This window comes from Rhinopithecus bieti, unplaced genomic scaffold (genome assembly GCF_001698545.2).
Source record: "Rhinopithecus bieti isolate Rb0 unplaced genomic scaffold, ASM169854v2 scaffold_29928, whole genome shotgun sequence".
NCBI lineage: Eukaryota > Metazoa > Chordata > Mammalia > Primates > Cercopithecidae > Rhinopithecus > Rhinopithecus bieti.
In genome coordinates, this window is record NW_016814053.1 from 4504347 (window position 1) to 4529869 (window position 25523).

At 40.4% G+C, this 25523-nt stretch overlaps 1 protein-coding gene across 4 annotated transcripts in view; it reads right to left on the minus strand.

Moving 5' to 3' along the window:
- Positions 1-1441: 1441 nt before the first annotated feature.
- Positions 1442-25523, minus strand: part of FERMT2 (FERM domain containing kindlin 2) — a 97971-nt gene continuing 73889 nt past the window's right edge. For 2 of the 4 annotated variants that reach the window (XM_017849496.1, XM_017849498.1), the window contains 10 exons: positions 24900-25007; positions 21225-21359; positions 20186-20235; positions 18525-18649; positions 9247-9353; positions 8893-9114; positions 4854-4874; positions 4184-4308; positions 3729-3870; positions 1442-2696 (listed from right to left, as the gene is read on the minus strand). In XM_017849496.1, coding sequence (XP_017704985.1) covers positions 2523-2696; positions 3729-3870; positions 4184-4308; positions 4854-4874; positions 8893-9114; positions 9247-9353; positions 18525-18649; positions 20186-20235; positions 21225-21359; positions 24900-25007 — 1209 coding nt within the window. In that variant the 3' untranslated portion in view covers positions 1442-2522. The remainder of the gene's footprint in view (positions 2697-3728; positions 3871-4183; positions 4309-4853; positions 4875-8892; positions 9115-9246; positions 9354-18524; positions 18650-20185; positions 20236-21224; positions 21360-24899; positions 25008-25523) is intronic. The other 2 variants (XM_017849497.1, XM_017849500.1) reach the window with 1 other exon arrangement.

Sequence of the window (25523 nt, forward strand, 5' to 3'; positions counted from 1 at the left end):
CACCCCCCCCGCCCCCCCCCCCCTTTTTTTTTTTGAGACGGAGTGTTGCTCTGTTGCCCAGGCTGGAGTGCAGTGGCACAATCTCAACTCGCTGCAACCTTCACCTCCTAGGTTCAAGCAATTCTCCTGCCTCAGACTCCCCAGTAGCTGGGATTACAAGTGTGTGCCACCATGCCCAGCTAATTTTTCTATTTCTAGTAGCGACGGGGTTTCACCATCTTGATCAGGATGGTCTTGAACTCCTGACCTCGTGACCCACCCACCTCAGCCTCCCAAAATGCTGGGATTACAGGTGTGAGCCACTGCGCCAGGCCCACTTGACCTTTTTCTAAAATGCTAGACAGATGAGGTGTAGACAGGTACAAACTGGACGAAGGTACAGGACTAAAGACATTCCAGACTTGGGGAATGATAGGGAGATGGGATGAGTGCAAAGTGGAGAATGTGAGCTGCCCAGCTGGACTGGAATGCAGATTGTTGGGAGATACGGATGAAAATGTGGGCTGGGAGACCATACAAAACCTCTGAGCACTTTACTTTGGCTTTTATCCTGTAGGCAATAAGAAGTCTTTAGAGCTGAAATGCAGCCAGTGCTACGCTGGGGCTGGATTAATCTCAAAATCACTGGGAGGGCAGCAGGGCAAACCAGAGGTGGGGCAATCAGCACAGAGGCTATTCTCACTTGTGGAGGCCGTGGGACTAGAAAGCACTTGAATAGGGGTGGTTTCAATGGAATCTTTTGGGGCTTTCAGTAAGTGACATGCAAGATGCTAAATATGCAAGTTGGTGACTTGCACAGTCACTTACTAAAGATGAGGAAAGGGAGTATATTTTAAAACGTTTAGTGGAAAGGAGCTCTTAAATTTTGGAGCAAGGCCTGTTATGGCTTTAGAGTGCAAAGAAAAGTCATGGAGAATGTGATCTCAGCCTTGTCTTAAGATGGTGCCACACTACAGCAGGCACAGGACAAAGAACTGAATTTGGTTGATTGTGACAGCAATGACAAGAGAAAAGATGCAAGGCTGTGTGAGGGGAAAATCAGGAATTGGTCTATATGCAAACGGTAAAGGACTGTAAGTCTGAGTCTTGAATGATGACAGCAGTAATGACTGGCAGTAAATTCGTAAATGTATTTTTTTTGTAAACCAAGAATAATTTTGTTGTTTAAAACAAATTTTGCCACAGCCAACTTCTATTTATAAGTACATTTCTAACATTTAGGTATTACACATTCATTTTTAAGTATTAAGAAAATGAGGGCTTTTCAACTGAGGTGAAAGACTACCTTTGAGATAAAGTGTCTCTAATTGGCGATGATGTGGAATACTAACCAGTTGTTCTCACAAAATAACAACATGTAGGCAAAGCATTTCCAAAAGGCAGAAGTTCATTTCTACTAAATTGATACTATGTAAACATTAAAAACAAGTACAAAAATAACTATTAAATAAAAGTTTTGCTTTTATTTAAAATAAAATGCATTTATACAGTCTTTGAACCATGGATTATTGAACAATACTGGTAATCCACCTCTCCCTCGCACCCTTTTGGGCTATGTGAGCTAGGAATTTTCTGACTAGCACCAATACAGATTGTAACAGCGCAACAGACTAGAACATGGCCAGTCCAGGCATTAGAGTTAAGGACATTGTGGCAAATCATCATCATGAAGTCATTCTTAATTTAGTAGATATTAAAACTGCACATTAATTATATCTCTTAAAGGCATTTAATTAATGCAGAGATGCTACATTTAAGCCATTTGCTAGTTGTGAGTAGTTTTTAAAAAACTGTACAATTTTATAAAATTTGTGTTTGTACATTAGTTACACAAAATGCATACTTCATAGAACTTTACTTCATATTGTAATGCAAAGAGTTGCATATTTTAGGCAGACAGTGATTATGCTGGTGAATACTAAAAGTGTAATACAATATGGTGTAAAAATAAAAACACAAGACAATATACATAACATGCTTATTCAAGGACAAAAACAAATCAAGCACGACAGACTAATAGCATTTTCCTTCAAGGTCAAACACAATGACATTATTAAACATCAGGCCTCCTGCAAGCCTGATTTATTTGGGGGTGGGGGGAAGGAATTAAATGGCTACCAGAAGTAGGGTATTTTAAAACATGGTATCAAATTAAACATACATTAAAACACATGCATTAGACATGATAAATAGAGTTCATATAGGTTAAGGCCTGGATAGCTTTAAAATAGATGGCTTGTTTCTTACAGCTTAAATCAGTGATGGTTTGTTCCTGATTTGCCCACTATTTCAATTTTCAATTCATGGCCCTAAGGAATGTGTGCCAAATTCAAGTTTATTATATCCTGATAGATTAATAGTCGTGCTTGTTTAGTGCACATATTAACTGGTCTGGTAAGGCAAAGAAGTTTTCATGATAAAATGATAAATTTCAAGCTTACTTTATTAAGCAGCATATAACAAACAGCTTTTAAAGTTAAATATTGTTATGGCCGTGGAGTTTCATTAAACATTATTTCTATTCACACCCAACCACTGGTAAGTTTGTAGAACATCTCTTCATCTAAACTCTCATTTTGGTCTTTTGCACGTGTTGAGAGAAATATGTAGCCACCAATGAATTCATGAACCACTTTGCAATCTACTTCAGTACAAATGAAGGACAATCGTACTTCATCTGCAAACTCTACGGTGACCTGGAACAAAGACAAGAATCATCAGTGCTGTCCCGAATGCCAGGTGGCGGGGTCCACACAAAACTACTCACTCAACTACTGCACTACTTAAAGCCTGTCCCATCACAAAACACTTGTTGATCCTCAGTTAGTCTGTTTAAAACCTAAACTAATAATGCCTTTAAGTCCCAAAGAAGCAGCTAAGTTTATTGCCCTTCCCCTACCCTTTTTTAAGTTTTCATGTTCTGAAAAGGAAGACTAGGAATGCAAGGGTTTAGGTCATTCAGTTCTCAAACGGTCTCTGGCGATTCAATCAATGAGAATGCCTCTCTTCAAGTCCTGGAGGAAAGCCTACTTCCTGTGTTTTAATATTTGCTTCAGATATTTCAACTTTAGGTATCACGTTTGAATATTTCAGAAATATAAGATTCTTTGAAGTAACAGGAATTGATACAATAAATCCAATATGATCCTAAACCAAATGACTTATTAGTAAAAGATAGTTCAATTTAAATGATATTCGTGTACTCCAAGACCAGGGGCAACATCATGTACAGTGGTAAATGTGCCGGGTTTTTAAGCCTAAAGCACCTGAGTTTGAAATGACTCTGTAGTTACTTTGTGCGTGGTCATAGACAATGGTGGCCCTCAGGCCTCTATATTGCAGTGTCTTCATTTGTAACGTACGGTAATCCAACTACCTTAAAAGGCTGTGATGAGGTTTCAAGATGGGGTACTAATGGAAGCCTCTATGTCTGGCACAGGGTAGGCATTCAACAAATAGTAGTTGCTATTTCAGAGTAGAAGGGCTTTATCCATTACAGAAAGACAAAAAAGGTAACATTCTAAGCAAATTATATGCTTAGAATTTTAGTAACTGGGCTAATTATGAAATAGGCAAATTTAAGTGAGAAATGAATAGTCAACTATGGTCTGTCTGTATTTTAAGAGGTGGTGGTACAAACAATCATCAGAATTTATAGGCCTTTTTATTCCTAATGTGCTAATTTGTATCAGAAGGACTATATTCAAGTAACATTGTGACGAGTTTACCATTTTGATTTCCCAGTTGACATTCCACTGTTTCATGTTGCTGAAACGCCATGTTTTAATTGCATCTCCGGTGCTGGCATCCATCCGAATCAGTCTGTTGTATGCAATTCCAATAAGTTCTTCTTTTTTGCCCCCTTGGAACCTATAACATTTAAGAAAAGAACAGTTACAAACATGTTGTGGGGGAACATGTTGGACTGCTTTTCTTCAAGGTAAGTGTTCTCTAACCCTAAAAGAGTGCTATTCCCTTAGTAGTAAAACAAACACAATTATCTTGAATTTTTAATGTAGAAATTAAAAGCTTACAAAATACATTCTAACAGTCTTTGAATTCTACTGTAATATGAGTTAATGGGTCTACACAGGTATGCTTTAAATGTTTAATATCTAATTACATAACAGATTAAGCAAAAATGCAGATTAAGGTTTACACACAGATGCTTAGAACCACTGACCTTGCAATGAAGTGTGTGATGCCAAATTCAGGTAATGACTGCCAAGCTTGAATAAATCTCATCTTGGCTTCAATTAGACTCATCTGAGCTACATTCTGATGGGCCTCCAAGATTCTCGCTGTTATCTAAACATGATTAAACATCACCTTTACCATTGAACATTATTCTCTCATGGGACAATCGAGACAAAAGATCAAAAGATTGAATTACACACCCTGTACCCCAAAATCACATTGTTTAAGAGTTGAAATCAAAATATCTGAAGCTACATTTGGAAATTTTAATAATGTATTATATAATGATTTTTCAAAATAAGTCACTTTCAGTTTTCACATATCAACAAAAAGTACTATTAGGAGTACACAGTTGCCACACTTGAGACATATTTCAAATGCATACAGATAATGGTACTACTATTATAGAACAGCACATTCTAATCCACATATAGATGAGTTTTAATTAAATTTAGCACTATGTCTATAATCAGAATGAATACCTGGAATACAAGTTTCTAGCAGGATTATCTGTTAGCAGCTTTAAGGTACTTGAAATCACCGTAATCATTTTTATTTTAAATTTCACTACAGGAGTAAATTCCATCAGGGAAGGTTGTGGCTATGAATTTTTATTTATTCTTCTTTTTCTTTTTTGGTAAATATGGAGAACTTACCAAATCTCTTACATAGCCTGGCTGTAGATGGCAATGCGAGGAAAGAAAAAGGAAGCAGAAAGAAAAAAAAGGCAATCAGAAAAAATGGTAATGAAGCAAAGAAAAAGTTGCGGTCACCTGCAAACCAAAATTCCAGCCAAAAGTCATGCAAAAAACTACTTTAGGTAGAAACCAAGCAAAGTAAATGCAAGAATGAAAAATGAAAATGAGGAAGCAGCAATTACTTTCCATTTAGAACACTGAGAAACACTCCACATTATTTTAGAATGTTAAATGTTACTAAAGAACCTAAGGGTAGAAATTTGTAGGGAGAAAATAAAAAGAGCCAATATTTCTTTCCCCTACATCATGTACCCAGTTCTCACTGGTTAGGATAAAGCCAATTATTTTAGTAGCAAAATAAAAGTATTCAAAAGCCTTTAAAGTTTTCTCAGATTTAGTCAGATAATATGATCCATGCACTGCTTTTCAGAAATAAGAATTTGAAGGCATAAAATAAGTGCAGTGCCCATCTGTTTCTTTTTTTACACAAGAAAAGCAAACCCCTCAGTTACCATGTGTTTTTTGCATCCTTTTTCCTGGAAGGGAAAATAAAGAGATGCCGTATACTACATGAGGAATTTCGGCTTTATGGCATTAGTCATTTCCATTTAGATGAACATAAATCAACATATAGAATAATTCTTCAAAATTTAAAAGCCAGTTTGAGAGTCGTATTTGTTTAAAAATACCCATAGAATATTTAGTTAATATATGTATAATTGAAGAGAATTAAAGTAGGTTAAATACAACAGGTTATTTTGATAGACCCAAAAGAAAACTACCAGTCGATATGCCCTGGAAGGTAAGAATGTCCTTGTGGCCTGCACATCTTCCTACAGACTCCAGAATGCAACTAAAATATATAGCTTAATAATTACTGAGCACTCACTACGTCCAGTGTGACCAGTGTAGTGCCTGACACACAGTAGCAACTAAGCTTCTGAGGATCACTACTTACTAGGCGCCAGGGCAGTAATATCGGGAAACAATTTTCTTTTTTTTTTTTTTTTTTGAGGCGGAGTCTCGCTCTGTGGCCCAGGCTGGAGTGGCAGTGGCCCGGATCTCAGCTCACTGCAAGCTCCGCCGCCCGCGGGTTTAACGGCATTCTCCCTGCCTCAGGCCTCGCTGAGTAGCGCCTGGGAGCTACAGGCGGCCTGCCACCCGCGCCCGGCTAATTTTTTGTATTTTTTTAGTAGAGACGCGGGTTTTTCAGCCATGGTCTTTCGAATTCCTTCCTGACCTTGTGATCCACCCGCTCGGCCGTCCCAAAGTGCTGGGATTACAGGCGTGAGCCACCGCGCCCGGCAACAATTTTCTTTTTTTCCCTGAGACAGAGTTTCACTCTTGTTGCCCAGGCTGGAGTGTGATGTCTCACTGCAACCTCCACCTCCCAGGTACAGGCGATTCTCCTGCCTCAGCCTCCCCAGTAGCTGGCATTATAGGCATGCACGCCACCATGCTTGGCTAATTTTTGTATTTTTAGTAGAGATGAAGTTTCACCATGTTGGCCAGGCTGGTCTCAAACTCTTGACCTCAAGTGATCCGCCCGCCTCAGCCTCTCAAAGTGCTGGGATTACAGGTGTGAGCCACTGTGCCTGGCCAACAATTTGTAAGTCTATTCCAGCAAAGTGTGGTGGCTCACGCCTGTAATCCCAGTGCTTTGGGAGGCCAAGGCAGGTGGCTCACTTGAGCTCAAGAGTTTGAGATCGGCGGGGCGCGGTGGCTCAAGCCTGTAATCCCAGCACTTTGGGAGGCCGAGACGGGCGGATCACGAGGTCAGGAGATCGAGACCATCCTGGCTAACACGGTGAAAGCCCATCTCTACTAAAAAAATACAAAAAAACTAGCCTGGCGAGGTGGCGGGCGCCTGTAGTCCCAGCTACTCGGGAGGCTGAGGCAGGAGAATGGCGTAAACCCGGGAGGCGGAGCTTGCAGTGAGCTGAGATCCGGCCACTACACTCCAGCCTGGGCGACAGAGTGAGACTCCGCCTCAAAAAAAAAAAAAAAAAAAAAAAAAAAAGTTTGAGACCAGCCTAAGCAACACAGTGAGAGCTCGTCTCTACAAAAAATACAAAAATTAGCCTGGAGTGGCAGTGTGTGCCTGTGGTTCTAGTTACTAGGGAGGCTAAGGTAGGAGGATTGCTTCAGCCTGGAAGATGGAGGCTGCAGTGAGCTTGAGCTATGATGGTGCCACCGCACTCCAGCCTGGGAGACAGAGAAAGACTCTGCCTCAAAAATAACAAAATACATACCAAAAACCTAACCTATCACTCTGGTGAGAGAAAGGAGGGTTAAAAATGTGCATTTGATTAGATGGCAATATGAAAGGCAAGGCCAGAAGGATCTTAAACCATGGACCACACACAAACTGTCCTCCTGTCAGTTAAAGATGAATCCTCATCTTTGTTCTCAGGAGAATTTTCAGTTGATAGTTTCTAGTCAAGAACTATCATTTAAAAGGCTTCTGAGAAAACAAAGAGTTGACAGTGAAAACAACGTGTGGCAGTTCTCGTTTAAGCTCGTCTATCTCCCTGATGCCTTACTGTGAAATGATAAAACTGGTCAGGTTTGAAATTACTTACTGCCTTTGAAGGCAAATATATTCACTTTTAGAAACAAGATTCTGTATAAATAATTTTAAAATGAAATAACTACGAATATGAAAAATGAAATTAGCACTTACTTTACTTTCCCTTTTTAACTTACAATCTACATTCCACACAGTTCCCCAGGGCAGCATTTCCTCCATTCCTTACTACTCCCACATCATATGACCATGGGATAAACAATTTCTAGGCTTACACAACCTCTGAGACTTAAAGACAAATACTCTGTGATTAAAACCTCTGAACATTTAGGTAGAAATAATTTCAGACCCATATAATCAATATTATATTTAAAGTTAAGGAATTAATAAGTGTTCTGGGCATTTCATTGAGCCTTTTTAGTATGTTTTAAAATTATTCCTTAACAAAGATTAAAGCACAATTAGATAAAATGAAATATTTATTTTAAAGGTCTTCATCCCCCCTACCCCAAACTGAAGCCTTTTCCTTTTATGGCATGATGTTGGGTGCAGAGAATACCAGGGCCTATCCCAAGTGAAATTCCCCTGTAAAGGACTTCTTATGTTGTACCAAAGAACCGTTTTCCTAAGTAGCAACCCTTTTATGGTATTAATTTCCAAAGAAAAGAATTCTAAACAGAGTGGACAAAAGCAAATTTCAATGAAAATTTACCAAACTGTGTAACTATGTATAAAATTTTGGTTAGGTTCTGACTGATAATGTTAAGAAAAGACACGGCTAAAAATGTACTCATTGTAAAGTTTCATTCTAAAGTTGGAAAAGCCAATTTCAACAACAGCTGGTATTATAAATTTTGTTGGGAAATGCTAGCTGCACTTTACGTCACATTTACTTAATTATATAAGGAATAAAATTAAATAAAGGAACACAAAGCACTGAGACCATATTCAATTCCTTAAAATGTCTGAAAGAACATCATCATGTTAACAGAATGATTTCTGCAAGTTGCTTAGAGTAAGTTCTCAACTATTCTGCCTCCTTATCTGTTCTATTAAAATGATAAAGATTTGTTTTAAATGACCAATTTAAACTTGACTAAAGGTTACTTTATTTCCTACAGGTTGAGTATCCATTATCCAAAATTCTTGGGAGCAGAAGTGTTCTGGGTTTCAGATTTTTTTGGATTTTGGAATATTTGCATTACACTTACCGGCTGAGGATCCCAAATCTGAAATCCAAAATGTGCCAATGAGCATTTGAGAGTCATGTTGGCACTCAAAAAGTTTCAGATTTTGGAGGATTTCAGAGGTTCAGATTAGGGATACTCTTATCTCTATTTTATATTCTAACCACCTGACATAAAATTAAGACTAAAAAGTTTTGTTTAAGAGGGGAAAAACAAGGTTATGTATAAAATTATAAGAACAAACCAGCAGAAAACAGTAGACGAAGTAAAATGAAGCAAGTACCTGCTTGTTCTTATACTTTTTTAGATAGCGGGGAGACACCAAACATTCAGGATTTATATCAGTCGTGATCTGCTCTGGTATTAACTGAGGATCTGGGTTTAAATGCTGCATCTTCAGAAAGGAAAGAATATTTTGAACTTCTAAGTTGTAAGAACTGTCCGCCATGGTCTTGCCTTTGGAGGCTAATCTGCAGGCTGCCATCCAATGTGCATACTGTTTTTCCTGGAGAAAAGAAATACTGATGTGTGCAATGTATCACGAGACGGGTCTTTCAAGTATAAAATATAAGGATGACTGGTCAACTCATTTAGAAATCCAAGAAAATTGAAGTGTATTTTTAACTGAAAGACTTACATTGTCACAACGAAGCCAGATTTCATTCATGCCCTCTGCAACTGGAATCAGGAGTTTAATGTTAAATTTTTGGCCCGAAATGTTTACATCTGGGGTAACTTCACATCCTGTAACAAAAAATTTTTAATTATCAAAATGGCTAAATTTACTTTTAAGAAGTCTCAAGTCAATATAAGCAGCTCTCATTTTGTGGCATCTTAACATGTTGGATTTTGCCATAGTATTTTATGGAGGCATCTGCTGCAGAAGGTAATACACATTTACTTGGGAAGCTGGAATGAAAATAAGCCAGGCATGGTGGCTCAAGCCTGTAATCCCAGCACTTTGGGAGGCCGAGGTGCGTGGATCACCTGAGGTCAGGAGTTTGAGACCAGCTGACCAAATGGTGAAACCATGTCTCTACTGAGTACAAAAAATGGCTGAGGTCAGGAGATGGAGACCATCCTGGCTAACACACGATGAAACCCCATCTCTACTGAAAATACAAAAAAATTAGCCGGGCATGGCAGCGGGCACCTGTAGTCCCAGCTACTCGGGAGGCTGAGGCAGAATGGCATGAACCTGGGAGACGGAGCTCGCAGTGAGCAGAGATGCGCCACTGCACTCCAGCCTGGGCGACAGAGCGAGACTCCGTCTCAAACAAAACAAAACAAAAACAAACAAACAAAAAATTAGCCAGGCATGGCGGTGGACATCTGTAATCACAGCTACTTGGGAGGCTGAAGCAGAAGAATCGCTTGAACCCAGCAGGCGGAGGTTGCAGTGAGCTGAGATCGCGCCGTTCCACTCCAGCCTGGGCAACAAAAGCAAAACTGTGTCTCTTAAACAAACAAACAAACAAACAAAAACTCTATTCAGAATTTCACTTTGTAGGAGGCTTTACAGAAGGCAATGCAGATTTACTGAACTAGGTGTTAGATAATGGCATAACAGCGGGCATAAACAAGTAGTAACAGTGTAACAAATACAGCAAAGTAGAGCTCTGCAGAGAGATGTGGGTTCCAGACTTTTCTTTGTCACTTATTAATAATTATGGGCCATTTAACTTATCTAAGTCTACATTTCCTGACCTTGAACTCTACCTCACAGGGATGATTTAAGGATAAATAAGATAATACACATGTCGAAGCTTCCTAAAGTTTATTCCAATTGTCTGAGAACGACATGAACAAAGCACAGTGTCATATGATCATGCAATGGGCTCGATGAGGAAAATTTTAAACTGTTAGTAGGGCTTGCCTTTTCAATTCCTCTTGGCACAGAACATAAGAAGATCATACACACTCCATATCCAAAAGAACAAATGTTAAAATTGTCATTTTCCCCCTCTACATAAATATTTTAGTATTAAATAAAAACACTTTAAATAAAGGAGAGGCCCTCTTCATTCTCCTCCCTAGCAACTCATACCATGAATTTGGTGGATTCCCTCCTGCCCTTTGTTTTCTTTTTAAAATATTTACTACACACAAATGTCTTCTTTTGTATCTCCTTTTATACAGGCTTTAGAATGATGAGAACGTGTGTGACAAACTGTTAAATGTACAAAGTTGAAACAGTTGTTTGAAAGTACACAATCTTTTGCACAAGTATCATCAATAATTCAAGAGGATTTACAGTATACAATTCCATAATAATTAGGCCTCTTTTAAAAAAACAAGAAAACTAAACAGGGAGAGAGAAAGTGGGTGGTAACTCAGCCACTAGCGTAGGCTCAGCGGCATACACTGGGCCACATCTCAAACAAACACCCATTCCATGCCACCTCAGCTACCTACTTCCACGGCAACCACTGGACTTCCTCAGTTACCCAATTAGTGTACTTGTGAAAGGTGAAATGCAAACAGCCGATTCTGATCACAATCTCTAATCCTAACTCTTTTTTTTTTTTTTTTTTTTTTTTTTTTGAGACGGAGTCTGGCTCTGTCACCCAGGCTGGAGTGCAATGGCCAGATCTCAGCTCACTGCAAGCTCCGCCTCCCGGGTTCATGCCATTCTCCTGCCTCAGCCTCCTGGGTAGCTGGGACTACAGGCGCCCGCCACCTCACCCGGCTAGTTTTTTGTATTTTTTAGTAGAGACAGGGTTTCACTGTGTTAGCCAGGATGGTCTCGATCTCCTGACCTTGTGATCCACCTGTCTCGGCCTCCCAAAGTGCTGGGATTACAGGCTTGAGCCACCACGCCCGGCCAATCCTAACTCTTATCAAACTCTTTGAGGAACCCTATCCTGCAACCTCTCTACTTTCTCCCCAACAGCAACAGAAGGAAGCAACAGCTCCCTCCTTCCCAATCCAGCCTGGACCACATTCACTGGACATCCACTCCAACTGCCGAGACTCACTGTCTTCACGTTATACATTCTCCTAGTAAAATCTGCCCCCTAGGTAAATAAATCCCTCTATCTTTTCCTTGCCTATACTCAGGCTGCTTAGCACTGCAAGATGGGAAGGAGTAAGTAAAAAAGGTTTCACTAGAGATTCATGGATACCAACCTCAACTGGGCCCTTTATGCTTGCATCCTTCTGTGCTTATACAGACATTTTCAACAATGCCTACTTCAAATCTTCTCAGACATCCAACAGTGTCACTTAGTCTCAAGGGACAACTCCACCTCTTATGTCTCCAAGAAAATGAAAGCCACCAGAAGTTAAGTCCATCCATTTCCTGCCATCCTAGAAGATAAACTTAGCTGTCCTTGCTTCCACACAGTGCGAGAGGCATCTGTCATCCTCCAGCTTTCCTATCCAAGTGGGCTGAGTTCATTACCAGCCCAGGAACCCCGCTCTACCACTGAGATCCTCTCTCTCAGACACTAGATTTCCTTCTTTCTACTGCCACATTTCCATCAGCATTTAATTTCCTCGAATCTCTCCCATCTTATACCACAACATACCTCCCTTTTCTGTTACCTCTTTCCCCCTTCCTTGTCACAGATAAGGTTCATTAAAAAGCTTTGTCTCCTCTCTCTCTTTTTTTCAATAGAGACAGGGTTTCACCATGTTGCCCAGGCTGTTCTCAAACTCCTGGTCTCAAGCAATCCACCACTGGCCTTGGCCTCCCAAAATGTTGAGATTACCAGCATGAGCCACCGTGCCCATCTCTTATCTACTTCTCAATGACTGTACTTCGGCTCCATACTCAATAAACCACTGAAGTCTACTCAGTTTGTTCTTATCAAGGTCACGAACCACATGGCTAGATGCTATGCTGGCCTAACTACCTTACTTTACTACAGTATTGGACACTGTTGACTACTCTGTCCTTTTGAAATGACTTTTATGTTAGCTTTCATCATACCTCATTGCCACAGTCTTCCTATGCGTTTTGTTTGTTTCCTTTGCAAGGTCCCGTTCTTCTAACCTGCCCTGTCTCTTAAACATGGGTGATCTGCAGGGTTCTGTTCTTCATCTTGTCTTCTCACATTTACAGACCACCATTCCAGTGGCTGCACCTACCATTACCGCGAACTGCTACCCTATCAGCATCTGGAGCATGTGCATCTTTCCCCAACCCAATGTCTACAGGCTAGCTGCAAACAGATATCCCATAGGCACCTCAAATTCAAAATACCCCCACATTAAACTCATCTTTTCCCCCAAACCCAGCTCGCTCTTCTACATTCTTATCTCAGTATCACACTATCCACTCAATGCACAAGTCAGAAAAATGACCCCACTTCAACCTCCTCCCAAATAAATCACCCAGACTATTGACCAAACTTCCTCAGTATCTATTCAGTCTGCCCCTTTTCTCATCTCATGTTGATTACCTTAATTTGGATTACTATCATCTCTCTAAAATGACTCCTCTGCACCATAACTGGTATAAATATGGATCTTGTCATTTTTGTGTTAATATTCTTTCAGTGACATGTCACTGCTGCTAGTTCAAAAAACAATCTCCTTACCATTTTTATCATCTAATGTCTGCCAGATTCTTCTGCGACTATCTCTCATGTTAGTAGGAATCACATTCAACAGCTATTAAGGAAGTATTCATCCTTTCCCTTAAATTCTATATTCCAGCAGCACAAAACTCTCTGCAGTTGCTGGTGCTTTTCTTTAGGCTTTTGTTTTTTTGAGATGGGGTCTGGCTATGTTGCCCAGGTTGGTCTTTAACTCTTGGGCTCAAGTGATGCTCCCACCTCAGCCTCCTGAGTAGCTGGAATTACAGGAATGTGCCACTGTGCCTGGCTCTCTATCCCCAATGAGGTCTCTCCATCCTCACTGAAGGTTAAGTTATAGAGCACCCTTACCCCTTGCTCCTTTCCTTACTTTCCAAAGTACTATTTATTACCCCAATTGCAATTTTATCTCCCCAACATGCTCTAAACCATCTTGAGGATTGGGACTGTGAGTGGTTCTCCCTTGTATCTCTACTACCCAGTAGTTTGTGGCACAGGAGTTCACTTAGTATTAGCTGAAATGAATTTTTAGAACTTTGCATTTTAGATCTCTATGAAGCCTTGGCATCCAGTCTAACACTGTCATTTCTCAGAAGAAGACACTATAGGCCCAGATGTCCTATCTTTCCAAAATCACAGATCTCAACCAGGTGTAGTGGTGTCCACCTGCAGTGTCAGCTACTCGGGAGGCTGAGGTGGAAGGATCACTTGAGCCCAAGAGTTGGAGATAAGCATGTACAACACAGTCTCAAAAAATGAAACAACAAAAATCACAGGGCTTGTTTAGTGGAAGAGCAGCATCTAGGCCATTTGATTCTTGGTCAAGGTGTTATCAGTGTGGTGCCTGTGATCATCAGTGTGATGAGTCCTTTCAGAGGACTTGGGAACAGCGGGATGAAAACAGAACAACTTATAAACTTATTAATTCCGTGCCAGGACTTGATCTCTCAGTTATACAGAAAGAAGGTTAAGATGTAACAAGAGACAGTGAGAACAGGGGCCAGAAGACAGATCTAGTCTCAAAGTCAACAGTGGATCATTTATGCTGGTCCTGGGCCGCTGAAGAGGGAAGCAGGAGAAGGCTGCAGTGGATCCTGAGGGCAGCAAAGAATGACAGACACCCAAAAGTGAAATGCCCGTGACTGAGGGAGGAAGGCAGTGAGCCTAATTAAGAATTTCAGGTAAATTACAGAATTCCAACATGTGGGAACAGCAATTCTCTACTCAGGAATGAGTTTTTCTATTCTTTTTTTAATTTGTGTAACTTTATTTTTTATTTTTTTTTGAGTTGGAGTCTTGCGCTGTTGCCCAGCCTGGAGTGCAGTGGCGCGATCTCGGCTCACTGCAAGTTCCACCTCCTGGGTTCACGCCCGTTCTCTTGCCTCAGCCTCCGGAGTAGCGGGGACTACAGGCGCATGTCACCAGGCCCAGCTAATTTTTTTGTATTTTTAGTAGAGACGGGGTTTCACCGCGTTAGCCAGGATGGGCTCGATCTCCTGACCTCGTGATCCATCCCCCTCGGCCTCCCAAAGTGCTGGGATTACAGGCGTGAGCCACCGCGCCCGCCCTGTGTAACTTTAAAAGCAACAGTTTAAGTGACTACCAGGCAGAGCTCACGTACTAGGGTACAGATTTCAACACTGTGTTGAAATACAGTAAATCTATCCTAATGTACGATATACAGTCACACACTGCATAAAAGCATTTCAGTAAACAACAAACTGCATATATGACAGCGACAGTGCCTTCGTAAGACTATAATGGAACTGAAAAATTCCTACTGCCTAGTGACACTATAGCTGTCATAATATCATAGCTCACATCTGTGTAAACAAACCTATTCTGCTGCCAGTCACAGAAAAATGCAGCATGTACAATTACAAATAGTACATAATACCTGATAATGATAAATGACTGCGTTACTGGTTTATGTATTTACTATACTATTCTTTTTATCATTATTTTACAATGTACTTCTACTTAAATAAAAAAGTTAACTGTAAAACAGCCTCAGACAGGTCTTCAGGGGGATTCCAGAAGAAGGCATTGTTACCAGAGGAAATGACAGCTCCATGCTTGTTACTCCCCCTGAAGACCTTCCAGTGAGACAGGATGTGGAGGTAAGAGACAGTGATACTGATGAACCGGATCTCATGGAGGTCTAGGCTAATGTGTGTGCCTGTGATTTAAGCTAACAAAAGGTTAAGAATATAAAGAAAATATTTTTGTATAGCTGTACAATGTTTAAGCTAAGTGTCATTAGAAAAGGGTCAAGATGTTAAAAGTTGTTTATAAAGTTACAGTAAGCAAAGGTTTGAAGAAAGAAAATTACTGAAGTTTTAAAATAAATTTCATGCATCCTAAGTATACAGTATTTATAAAGTCTGCAGTAGTGTATAGTAATGTCCTAGGCCTTCACATTCACTCACCACCCACTCACACCCAGAGCAACTTCCAGTCCTGCAAGCTCCATTCATGGAAACTGCTCTATACAAGTGTACCATTTTTTTTTTTTTGAAACAGAGTTTCACTCTTGTTGCCTAGGCAGGAGTGCAATGGCGTGATCTCAGCTCACTGCAACCTCCGCCTCCCAGGTTCAAGCGATTCTCCTGCCTCAGCCTCCCAAGTAGCTGGGATTACTGGCATGTGCCACCATGCCTGGCTAAATTTTGTATTTTTAGTAGAGATGGGGTTTCTCCATGTTGGTCAGGTTGGTCTCCAGCTTCCGACCTCAGGTGATCGCCAGCCTCGGCCTCCCAAAGTGCTGGGATTACAGGCATGAGCCACCGTGCCCCCCCAAGTTGTACCTTTTCTAGATTTAGATACGTTTAGATAACAAATACTACTGTGTTACAGTTGTCTACAGTATTCAGTACAGTAAAATGCTATACAGGTTGTAGCCTAGGAGCAATCAGCTATACCATACAGCCTAGGTATGCAGTTGGCTATACCCTACAGCCTAGGTGTGCAGTCGGCTATACCATCTTGGTTTGTGTAAGTACACATACTCCATAATACTCACACAATGACGAAATTGCCTGGTGACACATTTCTCAGAATGTATCTCTACTGTTAAATGATACATGACGGTACCAAGTACAATTTAGAAATATGAATCAGGAAAAGCACGTCTGTGTTTTAAGTGTTAAATGAAATTGTTTTGGGAGTCATTTTTGTGAAATCAGTCTGAAGCCCTTTTCCTTGGTGCTGTTGTCCACATCTGAGTACTTCGAGTTAGAAAGGCATATACTGCCTTACCTACAAAAACATGTATATGTACAAATGTACCCAAAGAAGAGATGGGCTGGGCCACTAGGAATAACTCTGAACTGGCTTCCAAGGGTGGTGCAACATTTGCTGTTATCAAGCAGGTGGGAAACCAGGAGGCTATGGCTGCAGGTGTTAGCTCCAGCGCCTAGAAATACCTCCCTCCTTTCATTTTCTGTGTCTTAATTCTATTCCGAATTCAAGTCTCCCATGAATGCATCTGACTAGGATCTAAGTCTCACTGGAAATGAGTCTAGAAAGTGTATTTTAGTTTTTTAGTCTTTGCTCTAAGGGAAGATACAGTAAGAGGACTATGGAACAGACGGTGAGGAGCCAGCCGATTGACTGCATCATCCAAAAGGCATGCCAGGTGCCAAGGGTGTGTGCTCACAGGAGAGTGGTCCTCAGGGGATACAGCTTTCTGGAGGAAGTGGTATCCAAACTGAAAGCGAACCAGGTGATTTTATTGAAAAGTATTACCCCAAGTGAGAGGCTCATTAATGCTCTGCAAAGAAATCACAGCAGCAGAATGCCATCTATCTGCAGAAGAACCAGACTAATCTGGAGAGGAAATTCGCCTACCAGCTGAGCCAGCCATCATCAGATGAAAAAGGTGAAAGAGAAGTACAAAGAACCAATAGAAGAAATCAATGAAATAGGAAATTAAGCTGTAGCTCATAGACCTTACTGAAGAAAAGGAAAAACAAAATCCAAAACAAAGCCAATAGCTTAGCCTTCATCCAGGCTTAGGCCAGGCTGTAGGAAGCAGGCCTGCCACAAATGCCCTGAGGGAAAGGAAATGAGCAACCCAAATACCAGCCCCTGGTTCTGAGATAGCTTTGGATTTGAAAAGACAGGACAAGAGGAAACCAAGGAGACTCAAGGTGTCAGCTAGAAGCCTCCGAGGAATATCCTGGAGTGGCCTCAGAAGCCAGGCTGAGAGCAAAGAAAAAACTATGTGAGGAAGAGGTGTTGGGTAAGGGGAAGAGGAAGGGAAGGACCTGCCCAAACTCTGAAAGTGTCAGCGACCCTACTGGCGAGCCAGGAAAATTCAGAGGTTCAGGACCCTGAGTGGGACCAGCCTGTCATCAGTGAGGGTGAGGAAGAGCAGGATGTTGAAGATGAAAGCCCAGGGATGACTACAACGTGGCTGAAAATAAGGCAGAATCCAAAACAGACAAGGAGGCAGTCCCTGCAGAATAAGGGAACTCTAAATGTCCTTAATGCTGAAGCTGGAAAGACAACATACGCTTCCTTGACAAGTTAGAAATGCAGAATCAGCTGGGTGTGGTGGCTCACACCTATAATCGCAGCACTTTGGGAGGCTAAGGTGGGCAGATCAATTGAAGCCAGGTGTTCGAGACCAGACTGGCCAACATGATGAAACCTTGTAGCTGGGTGTGGTGGTGCACACCTGTAATCCCAGCTACTGGGGAGGCTGAGGCACGAAAATCGCTTGAACCCAGGAGGCAGAAGTAACAGTGAGCCAAGATCGTGCCACTGCACTCCAGCCTGGGCAACAGAGCAAGACTCCCTCTCAAAAAACAAAAAAGAAAAGTTGAGTCATACATTTCAGGTCAGGTCTGCACAAAGAGATTACAACGAAATATTTATGTGGAATTGAGTACTTCAAAACTGTGAAAAGACTATGTAAAAAAAGACATATCTAAATACATTTTAAGGGTACCCAAAGGAGTAANTGGGTGTGGTGGTGCACACCTGTAATCCCAGCTACTGGGGAGGCTGAGGCACGAAAATCGCTTGAACCCAGGAGGCAGAAGTAACAGTGAGCCAAGATCGTGCCACTGCACTCCAGCCTGGGCAACAGAGCAAGACTCCCTCTCAAAAAACAAAAAAGAAAAGTTGAGTCATACATTTCAGGTCAGGTCTGCACAAAGAGATTACAACGAAATATTTATGTGGAATTGAGTACTTCAAAACTGTGAAAAAGACTATGTAAAAAAAGACATATCTAAATACATTTTTAAGGTACCCAAAGGAGTAAAGAAATTGATTTTTTAAAAACCTGTTTATCCCAGCAAGTGGCTCATTGACTGTTAGGCCAATGGGGATGCCACCATCAACAGCCGTGACAGGCTCTCCTTACCCCTGAGGTTCATCTGATGAGCTGGCGTGCCACTGGATTCTTCTTTGCTCTTATAACAAGAAATGGATGTGTCTTTGAAGGTGCACCAATATTGCTTGTAACCTTTCAGAGTCAGCTTTTTTGGCCTATGTATGAAACAGAATTAACAACAAAATCACTTTGAAGTAACTTTATTAACGCTATATTAGCAAAGTTTCACAATATTAAGTCTGGGGTCAAGTTTTACACATGCTGACATCGATCCCCCTTGGTCAGTGTCTTAGAGTCAGTGCTGCTGTTACTGGATGCGAGCCTCCCTTCTCAATCTACTCTAGAAGATCACACGAACAGCGTGCCTATGTTCCAGTATTCTGCAGCTGTAGTCATCACATCTATCACTAACTAGGAGGTCACATGGGAAGGGTAGGAAAAGAAAGGTGAAGTAAATGTCAGTAATTGGAAGAGTCCTAATCCTGTAATTACCTGCAGGTTTATGGGTGTCTGCAGAGTTGCCTTAGGGCCTCTATAAAGATGCAAGTTTACCTGGCAGGACTGAAAGTGGGGGAAGTGCTGCTTTCTTCAGGGTAAATTCCAATGGTGACAATAACTTGCCACTCCAATGTCAAATACAGAAGGAAGATGACAGAGCAGTCATGAGGGTGTGTAAGGACCTTAAGGTGCAGGTAGATGAGAAATGTGTCAAGGGGGAAGGAGAAAGAGTAGGGTAGTGGCATCTGAAATCATGCCCTTATCTCAGAAATGTTCCATATTTTGAACTGTTGTATGTTCAGCTACGGTAAATGTTTTATTCTAGAGTAGTTTTATCTTATATAGTAGAAAACAGTATTTTCCACATCACCTCCTTTCCTTTTTCTCCTCTCTGCCTTAATGCCGAGCTCTCCTGATTCTGTGGAATGTAGCTGGATAGTGTTTACAAATCTTGATCAGATATACTAGAACTTTATATAAAATGTTCCATGAACAAATGAACAGAGTTCAACAGAATCTTGTGCTGTGAACGAGGAAATAATCGCTGGCAGTAACATGGTTCATTATGTACTGCTTCCAACTGAGGCCCAGAGGGGCTGTGCCACTCACTGTATTACCGTTTCAGCATCTGTATGATGCAATCTAGGTTTCACAATCTTTTTTTTTTTTTTTTTTTCTTTTGAGACAGAGTCTCGCTCTGTCGCCCAGGCTGGAGTGCAGTGGCCGGATCTCAGCTCACTGCAAGCTCTGCCTCCCGGGTTTACGCCATTCTCCTGCCTCAGCCTCCCGAGTTGCTGGGACTATAGGCGCCTGCCACCTCGCCCGGCTAGTTTTTTTTTGTATTTTTTTAGTAGAAACGGGGTTTCACCGTGTTAGCCAGGATGGTCTCGATCTCCTGACCTTGTGATCCGCCCGTCTCGGCCTCCCAAAGTGCTGGGATTACAGGCTCGAGCCACCGCGCCCGGCCCACAATCTTTTTTTTAAAAGAAAAATGTTTATCTGATAAAAGAATGAGCATTGTGATTTTAATTTCATAAAAGTGGTTATTTTCTCTTGGTAATTTGGTGTTCACCTAACTGGTAAATCTGTTTACAGTAGATGCGTTAGTCAAACTTACAGTTAGTTTCAATGTGACCACGACTATAAAACTGACAGTCGTTAATATTTGGAATCCCTCCTCTTTTTGTACTTACTTGAAAACTTTAATATAGTCAGCAAGTTCAGGAATGGAAGTAATGTCACCCTAGGAGAGAGTTAAATCCTTTTTTATTTTTTTTTAGTATTTGAAATTCTTTCTAATGTTTGGTATCTGATATCAAGAACTAGCTTACTTAATAAACAGAACGACATAAAATACAGATGATAAAGATTTTAACACAATCACATTACATGGTCTTATGGACCATATTCTTGGTACAAAGGCATTTTCAAATAGCATAAAAGGTTAACAAAATTTTCATCAAAATGGCAATTGATACAACTCATAAGAATACGTTATCTTTAATACCGCTGAAACTGTAGCTGCATATAAATCTGCACATTGTAAAAGGCCCGAAGTGTTTCTTCAGCAGTAACTAATCCCTATACTTAAAAACCAAACCCAGCATTTCACAATTTTCCCGAGATCTATTTTTTTTTGTAATATTTCAAATGTGCACATCACTAAGTGGATTTTTACCATGACTTAAGATTATTTTCCTCTGCAGAAATGTCTTCTCATCACTTGTAAAAGAATTTGCAGAGTATTAGAGTATTAGATCTATTCTTACTGTGTTGAATGCACTAGAGACGAATACATTACTACTTTAGAAACAAACAAACTTCCCAGCAGTGGCAGGAGCACTGCTTAAGGCCAGGAGTTTGAGATCAGACTAGACAACACAGTCAGACCCCATCTCTAAAAAAATTAAAAATTTAGCCAGGTGTGGTGGTGCATGCTTGTAGTCTCAGCTACTCAGGAGGCTGAGGCAGGAAATGGCTTGAGCCCTGGAGTTTGAGGATGTAGTGACCTATGGTGTGCACCACTGCACTCCAGCCTGAGCAACAGAGCAAGACCCTGTCTCAAAACAAAACCACTTTGCTCAAAGTTCCTGAAAAATTAACATCTGATTTCTCTCTCTAAAGCATTAAATATTTCTCTCCACCACCCCCCAAATACTTTGAACCTAAATCCACAAAATGGAACGCATCAATTCAAGCTAAATTAGTAGGTTAAAAAAAGATTCATCCTACCAAAATTGTTGACGTTTTACCCCCTTCCAAAGTAATCTCCAGGTCTGAAAGGGCAGCATCAACCTCATCAACTTCTTTGTCACTGTTGTTCAAATGATTCTCTGACGTCATGATTGACAGCTTATTGATATGATACTGAAACCAGAATTATTTTATTAAAATAATTGCTATAACTGTAAAACTCTAAGATGAAATTACTATCTGAATCTATATTGAATGCTTTTCAGTACCTAATTGGAAAAGACAGAAGCGTCTGGGAACTATAACGAAAGGAAATAAAGGGCATGGCACCTGAAATCAATATCCTAAACCTGCTAATAAATATTTATACAAAAGACCTAGGGTCTTTGGACACACACCAATGAATTCATCGTTTGGGGGCCCTTAGACTTAAGAGAGTTAACTGTCCTCAACTGTATTTCACATTAACAGAGATTTGACTTTTTTTTTTTTCATTGTAATCTTCCCTGTGTCTATAACAGGGCCTGTTATCAAGAAATATTGAATGGACATATAGAATATGCATAAGGTCTTTTGTAGAAACAGATGAACACTGAATGCTGTACCTTGCTCCTATTACCCAGGAGAAAGTCATCATTACTATGTCAAAACCTAACGCTCCACCTTTTCCCTATCCTCGATTCAATGCTCTGTACTCTCATATGTAAGAATGTTTGTACGTGAGTATGCACATGGATACCCACATACGCGTGGGTGGGGAGGGGTGGAGAGAGAGCAGTCAGTAGTGGTGACTACTCATATGTAGATAGGAAAATTTTGGGATACAGAATAGTTATTGATTTTAAATATACTTCAGTAAGTGACTTAGAACCAATATTCATAATCTAATAGATTTTTATGTTAAACCTTAAGTCTTCTACAAAGGTCAGCAAAACCTTTAAATCTTAATCAGTTATCTTTCAAAGCAACAAATGGTGCTCCAAATGTCTGAAGTATTCATTTAATACATTCATTTCATGGGAGCATTTAGTGAACTAATCTGAGGCCACTTACCAATGTTCTTCTGTGTTTTAAGGTTTAGTGACTGGTAATGAATAGTCTCTGGCTACTTCAATTGTGCTGAAATGAGATCTTACAATGGTAGAAATGTCCATGTTCATAAATTATGGAAAATGAGGTAGAGGTTGAGGTCCTCAGGTCCCAAATGTCAGAGTATATTAAGAATCAAGTGGGCCGGGCACGGTGGCTCAAGCCTGTAATCCCAGCACTTTGGGAGGCCGAGACGGGCGGATCACAAGGTCAGGAGATCGAGACCATCCTGGCTAACCTGGTGAAACCCCGTCTCTACTAAAAAATACAAAAAACTAGCCGGGCGAGGTGGCGGGCACCTGTAGTCCCAGCTACTCGGGAAGCTGAGGCAGGAGAATGGCGTAAACCCAGGAGGCGGAGCTTGCAGTGAGCTGAGATCTGGCCACTGTACTCCAGCCTGGGTGACAGAGCGAGACTCCGTCTCAAAAAAAAAAAAAAAAAAAAAAAAAAAAAAGAATCAAGTGAAGAACTGGTCAAAAATACAGATCCTTAGGTTTACTCCAGAGATCCTGATTCAGGAAGTCTGGGGTCCAGCCTGGAATCTGCATTTTTACTCACTGCTCTGGGTAATTCTGATGCAAAATGTCCTTATGAGTCATACTGGAGAAATCCTGGCTGTGAATGGGACTTAAAAAATCCAGCTTCGCTTTCAAAAGTGCAAGGGATATCTTAAATTTCTTAATACATACTCTGACCTAAATGCTTTAAAAACAATGTGACTAATTCATCTACTTTACTTTTTATCCCCACCTTCTTATTTTGTATTATTTTGCTTCTTTTTACTATCGTAAATTTACTTTACACAACGATCCAGATGTCCCAAGGAGAGTATACTTCAGAGTATAGGCTCTGTCTGAAAGAAAAAATACTAGGCATCTCCTCCTCACCATACTTTCAGTTTCCTTATTCTGATACTAGATGGTTTCATACAAACTTAGGGTCAGTCTCTGAGAAAGCCTCTAACAACTCAAGGTTATCTGTATGCCAAAATACTCTCATTAAATCTAGATTCTAAAATGGTCTTGGAGGGCTATGGTTTTGAGACCATTCCACTTCCATGAACTGAAACCTATGGTCTTCTGAGGTGTTCTTTCTGTACTGATACAGAATGTCCACGATACATTTGGTGAGGGGGGCTGCAGAATCATGTCATTCCTGTGAGAACACAACTGTGTGTACTCTCATTTTACAAACACGTTTTGAGCACCTACTATGTGCCACGCATATAACAGGCATCTGTTGGTTTTAAAAACAACCATAAACATGACTATTTAATATAAAAATAAAGCAACAGTATAAAATCTGTGGTCTTTCATACATATTTTACAGGTATTATTATTCTATCATTGGCAAAACCTCCACTAGAAAATCATGAGCCTGTATCAAAGTGAGAAGGATATAGGAAGAAAGCTATAACCAGGTAAGGGGACTCCCAACAAACTGCTCCAGAATTTAATTCAAGAAATTCACCAGAGAGTCAGAATTATCAGGAAACACAATACAGGATCTTAATTGGCTCATTAAGCAAGTCCCTAGAAAATAACTGAAAATATCTGTCACCTGAGATTTTCCTTGTCTACGCTGCTTTGCCACTCTGCTCATTACGTAAACTAAGGTGAAAATTAGATGTTCTTGCTTTATTTAGGTTTTCTTTTGCTCATCTCACTCCCCATTCTTGCTTTCTAATGGCAACTTTTTGAGTCACAACTGAAAACTTTTCTGGATGCATAAAAGAAGGCATCCAGAAGACTGAGAACATTTTGTGTTCTAAGGAAAACAAAATCCTTTCTACAGTGAAAAGTTCTTCAACTGAATGTCAACTCTGCTTCCTGTACTTCTGTTATTTATAGAACACCAACTTCATCAGGACTTTAGGCTGAACCTAGAATCCTGTCATAACCGGGAATACTTGCCAAAGCATTACTAGGGTACCTGAAATTTAAGAAAGATGAATTAATTTGGTCACCAGACCTCAGTATCTGTAAGAATGTGGATGTGTGGATGCCACCTTGAGGTTATTAATGAAGTGGATAATTAATTTTTAAATAAGCTCCCCTATAATTCTGAAGGAGGTGGCATGTAAGAACCACATATGTAAGAACCACATATGAAAAAACTGATTTAATCTAAGGAAGCTTGTCAGTTATCTACTTAAGAATTATCACTGTAGAAAAAGGTTTGGTTCCACTAGTCTCTCTAAATCTTATCACCTAAAAGTATTGCTGTGCTACAGCCCATTTTATAATGTGTTGTATCATCCCCAGCTATTTATGAAATTATGCAGGTAAGCTTCAGATTAGGTTTCAGAAATCTGATTTTTAATAAATATTTTCTTTCCAAGGAAAAACTGAGGAGCTTTGAGCAGATATATATTTGGGGGTGAGAGGATAAATTTTTTCCTACAAAATAGAGAAAAGTACTTAAGTATACCACTAAACTCTTGGAAAAGATAAAAAATAAAACTAAAATGTATTTGTTTTGCTTTCCTAAGTGTCTGCTCACTTTCTTCATGGCAAAAATTCTGTCTTGTGAAATGTTACTGGAATTACTATTCCACTTTACTGTTTAAAAATACCTCCCTACCCTTTACCCGAATAGGTCCCATTTCCTAGACCTTTCAACTACCTGCAGGGCTGCAAACATCATCATTTCTTCTTCTGTGCATTCAATTTCTTCCAGGAGAATGGCCCATTTGGCCTGCTCGTAAAGCTGATTGATTCTGATTGCATCATACTGCAGCAAGAGAAATCGTTATTTTGTAATATATAACCTTTACCATTGAAAAATTTCAAACTCTGAATACTCAATTGACAAGAAAAATGTAATACTTTTTTTTCCCTGGGATTTTAATTTACAAGCAAGAATTTTTATTTACAATCAAGTATTATTAGAAGGATACCTATAGGGTCAGTCATGCATATATATGCCCACATCTAATTTTCTGTTAAAAATGACATTAAAGGCCAGGCACAGTGGCTCACGCCTGTAATCCCAGCACTTTGGGAGGCCGAGGCGGGAGGATCACGAGGTCAGGAGATCAAGACCATCCTGGCTAACACGGTGAAACCCCGTCTCTACTAAAACTACAAAAAAAAAAAAAATTAACTGGATGTGGTGGCGGGTGCCTATAGTCCCAGCTACTTGGGAGACTGAGGCAGGAGAATGGCGTGAACCTGGGAGGGGGAGCTAGCAGTGAGCCAAGATTGCACCACAGCACTCTAGCCTGGGTGACAGAGCAAGACTCCGTCT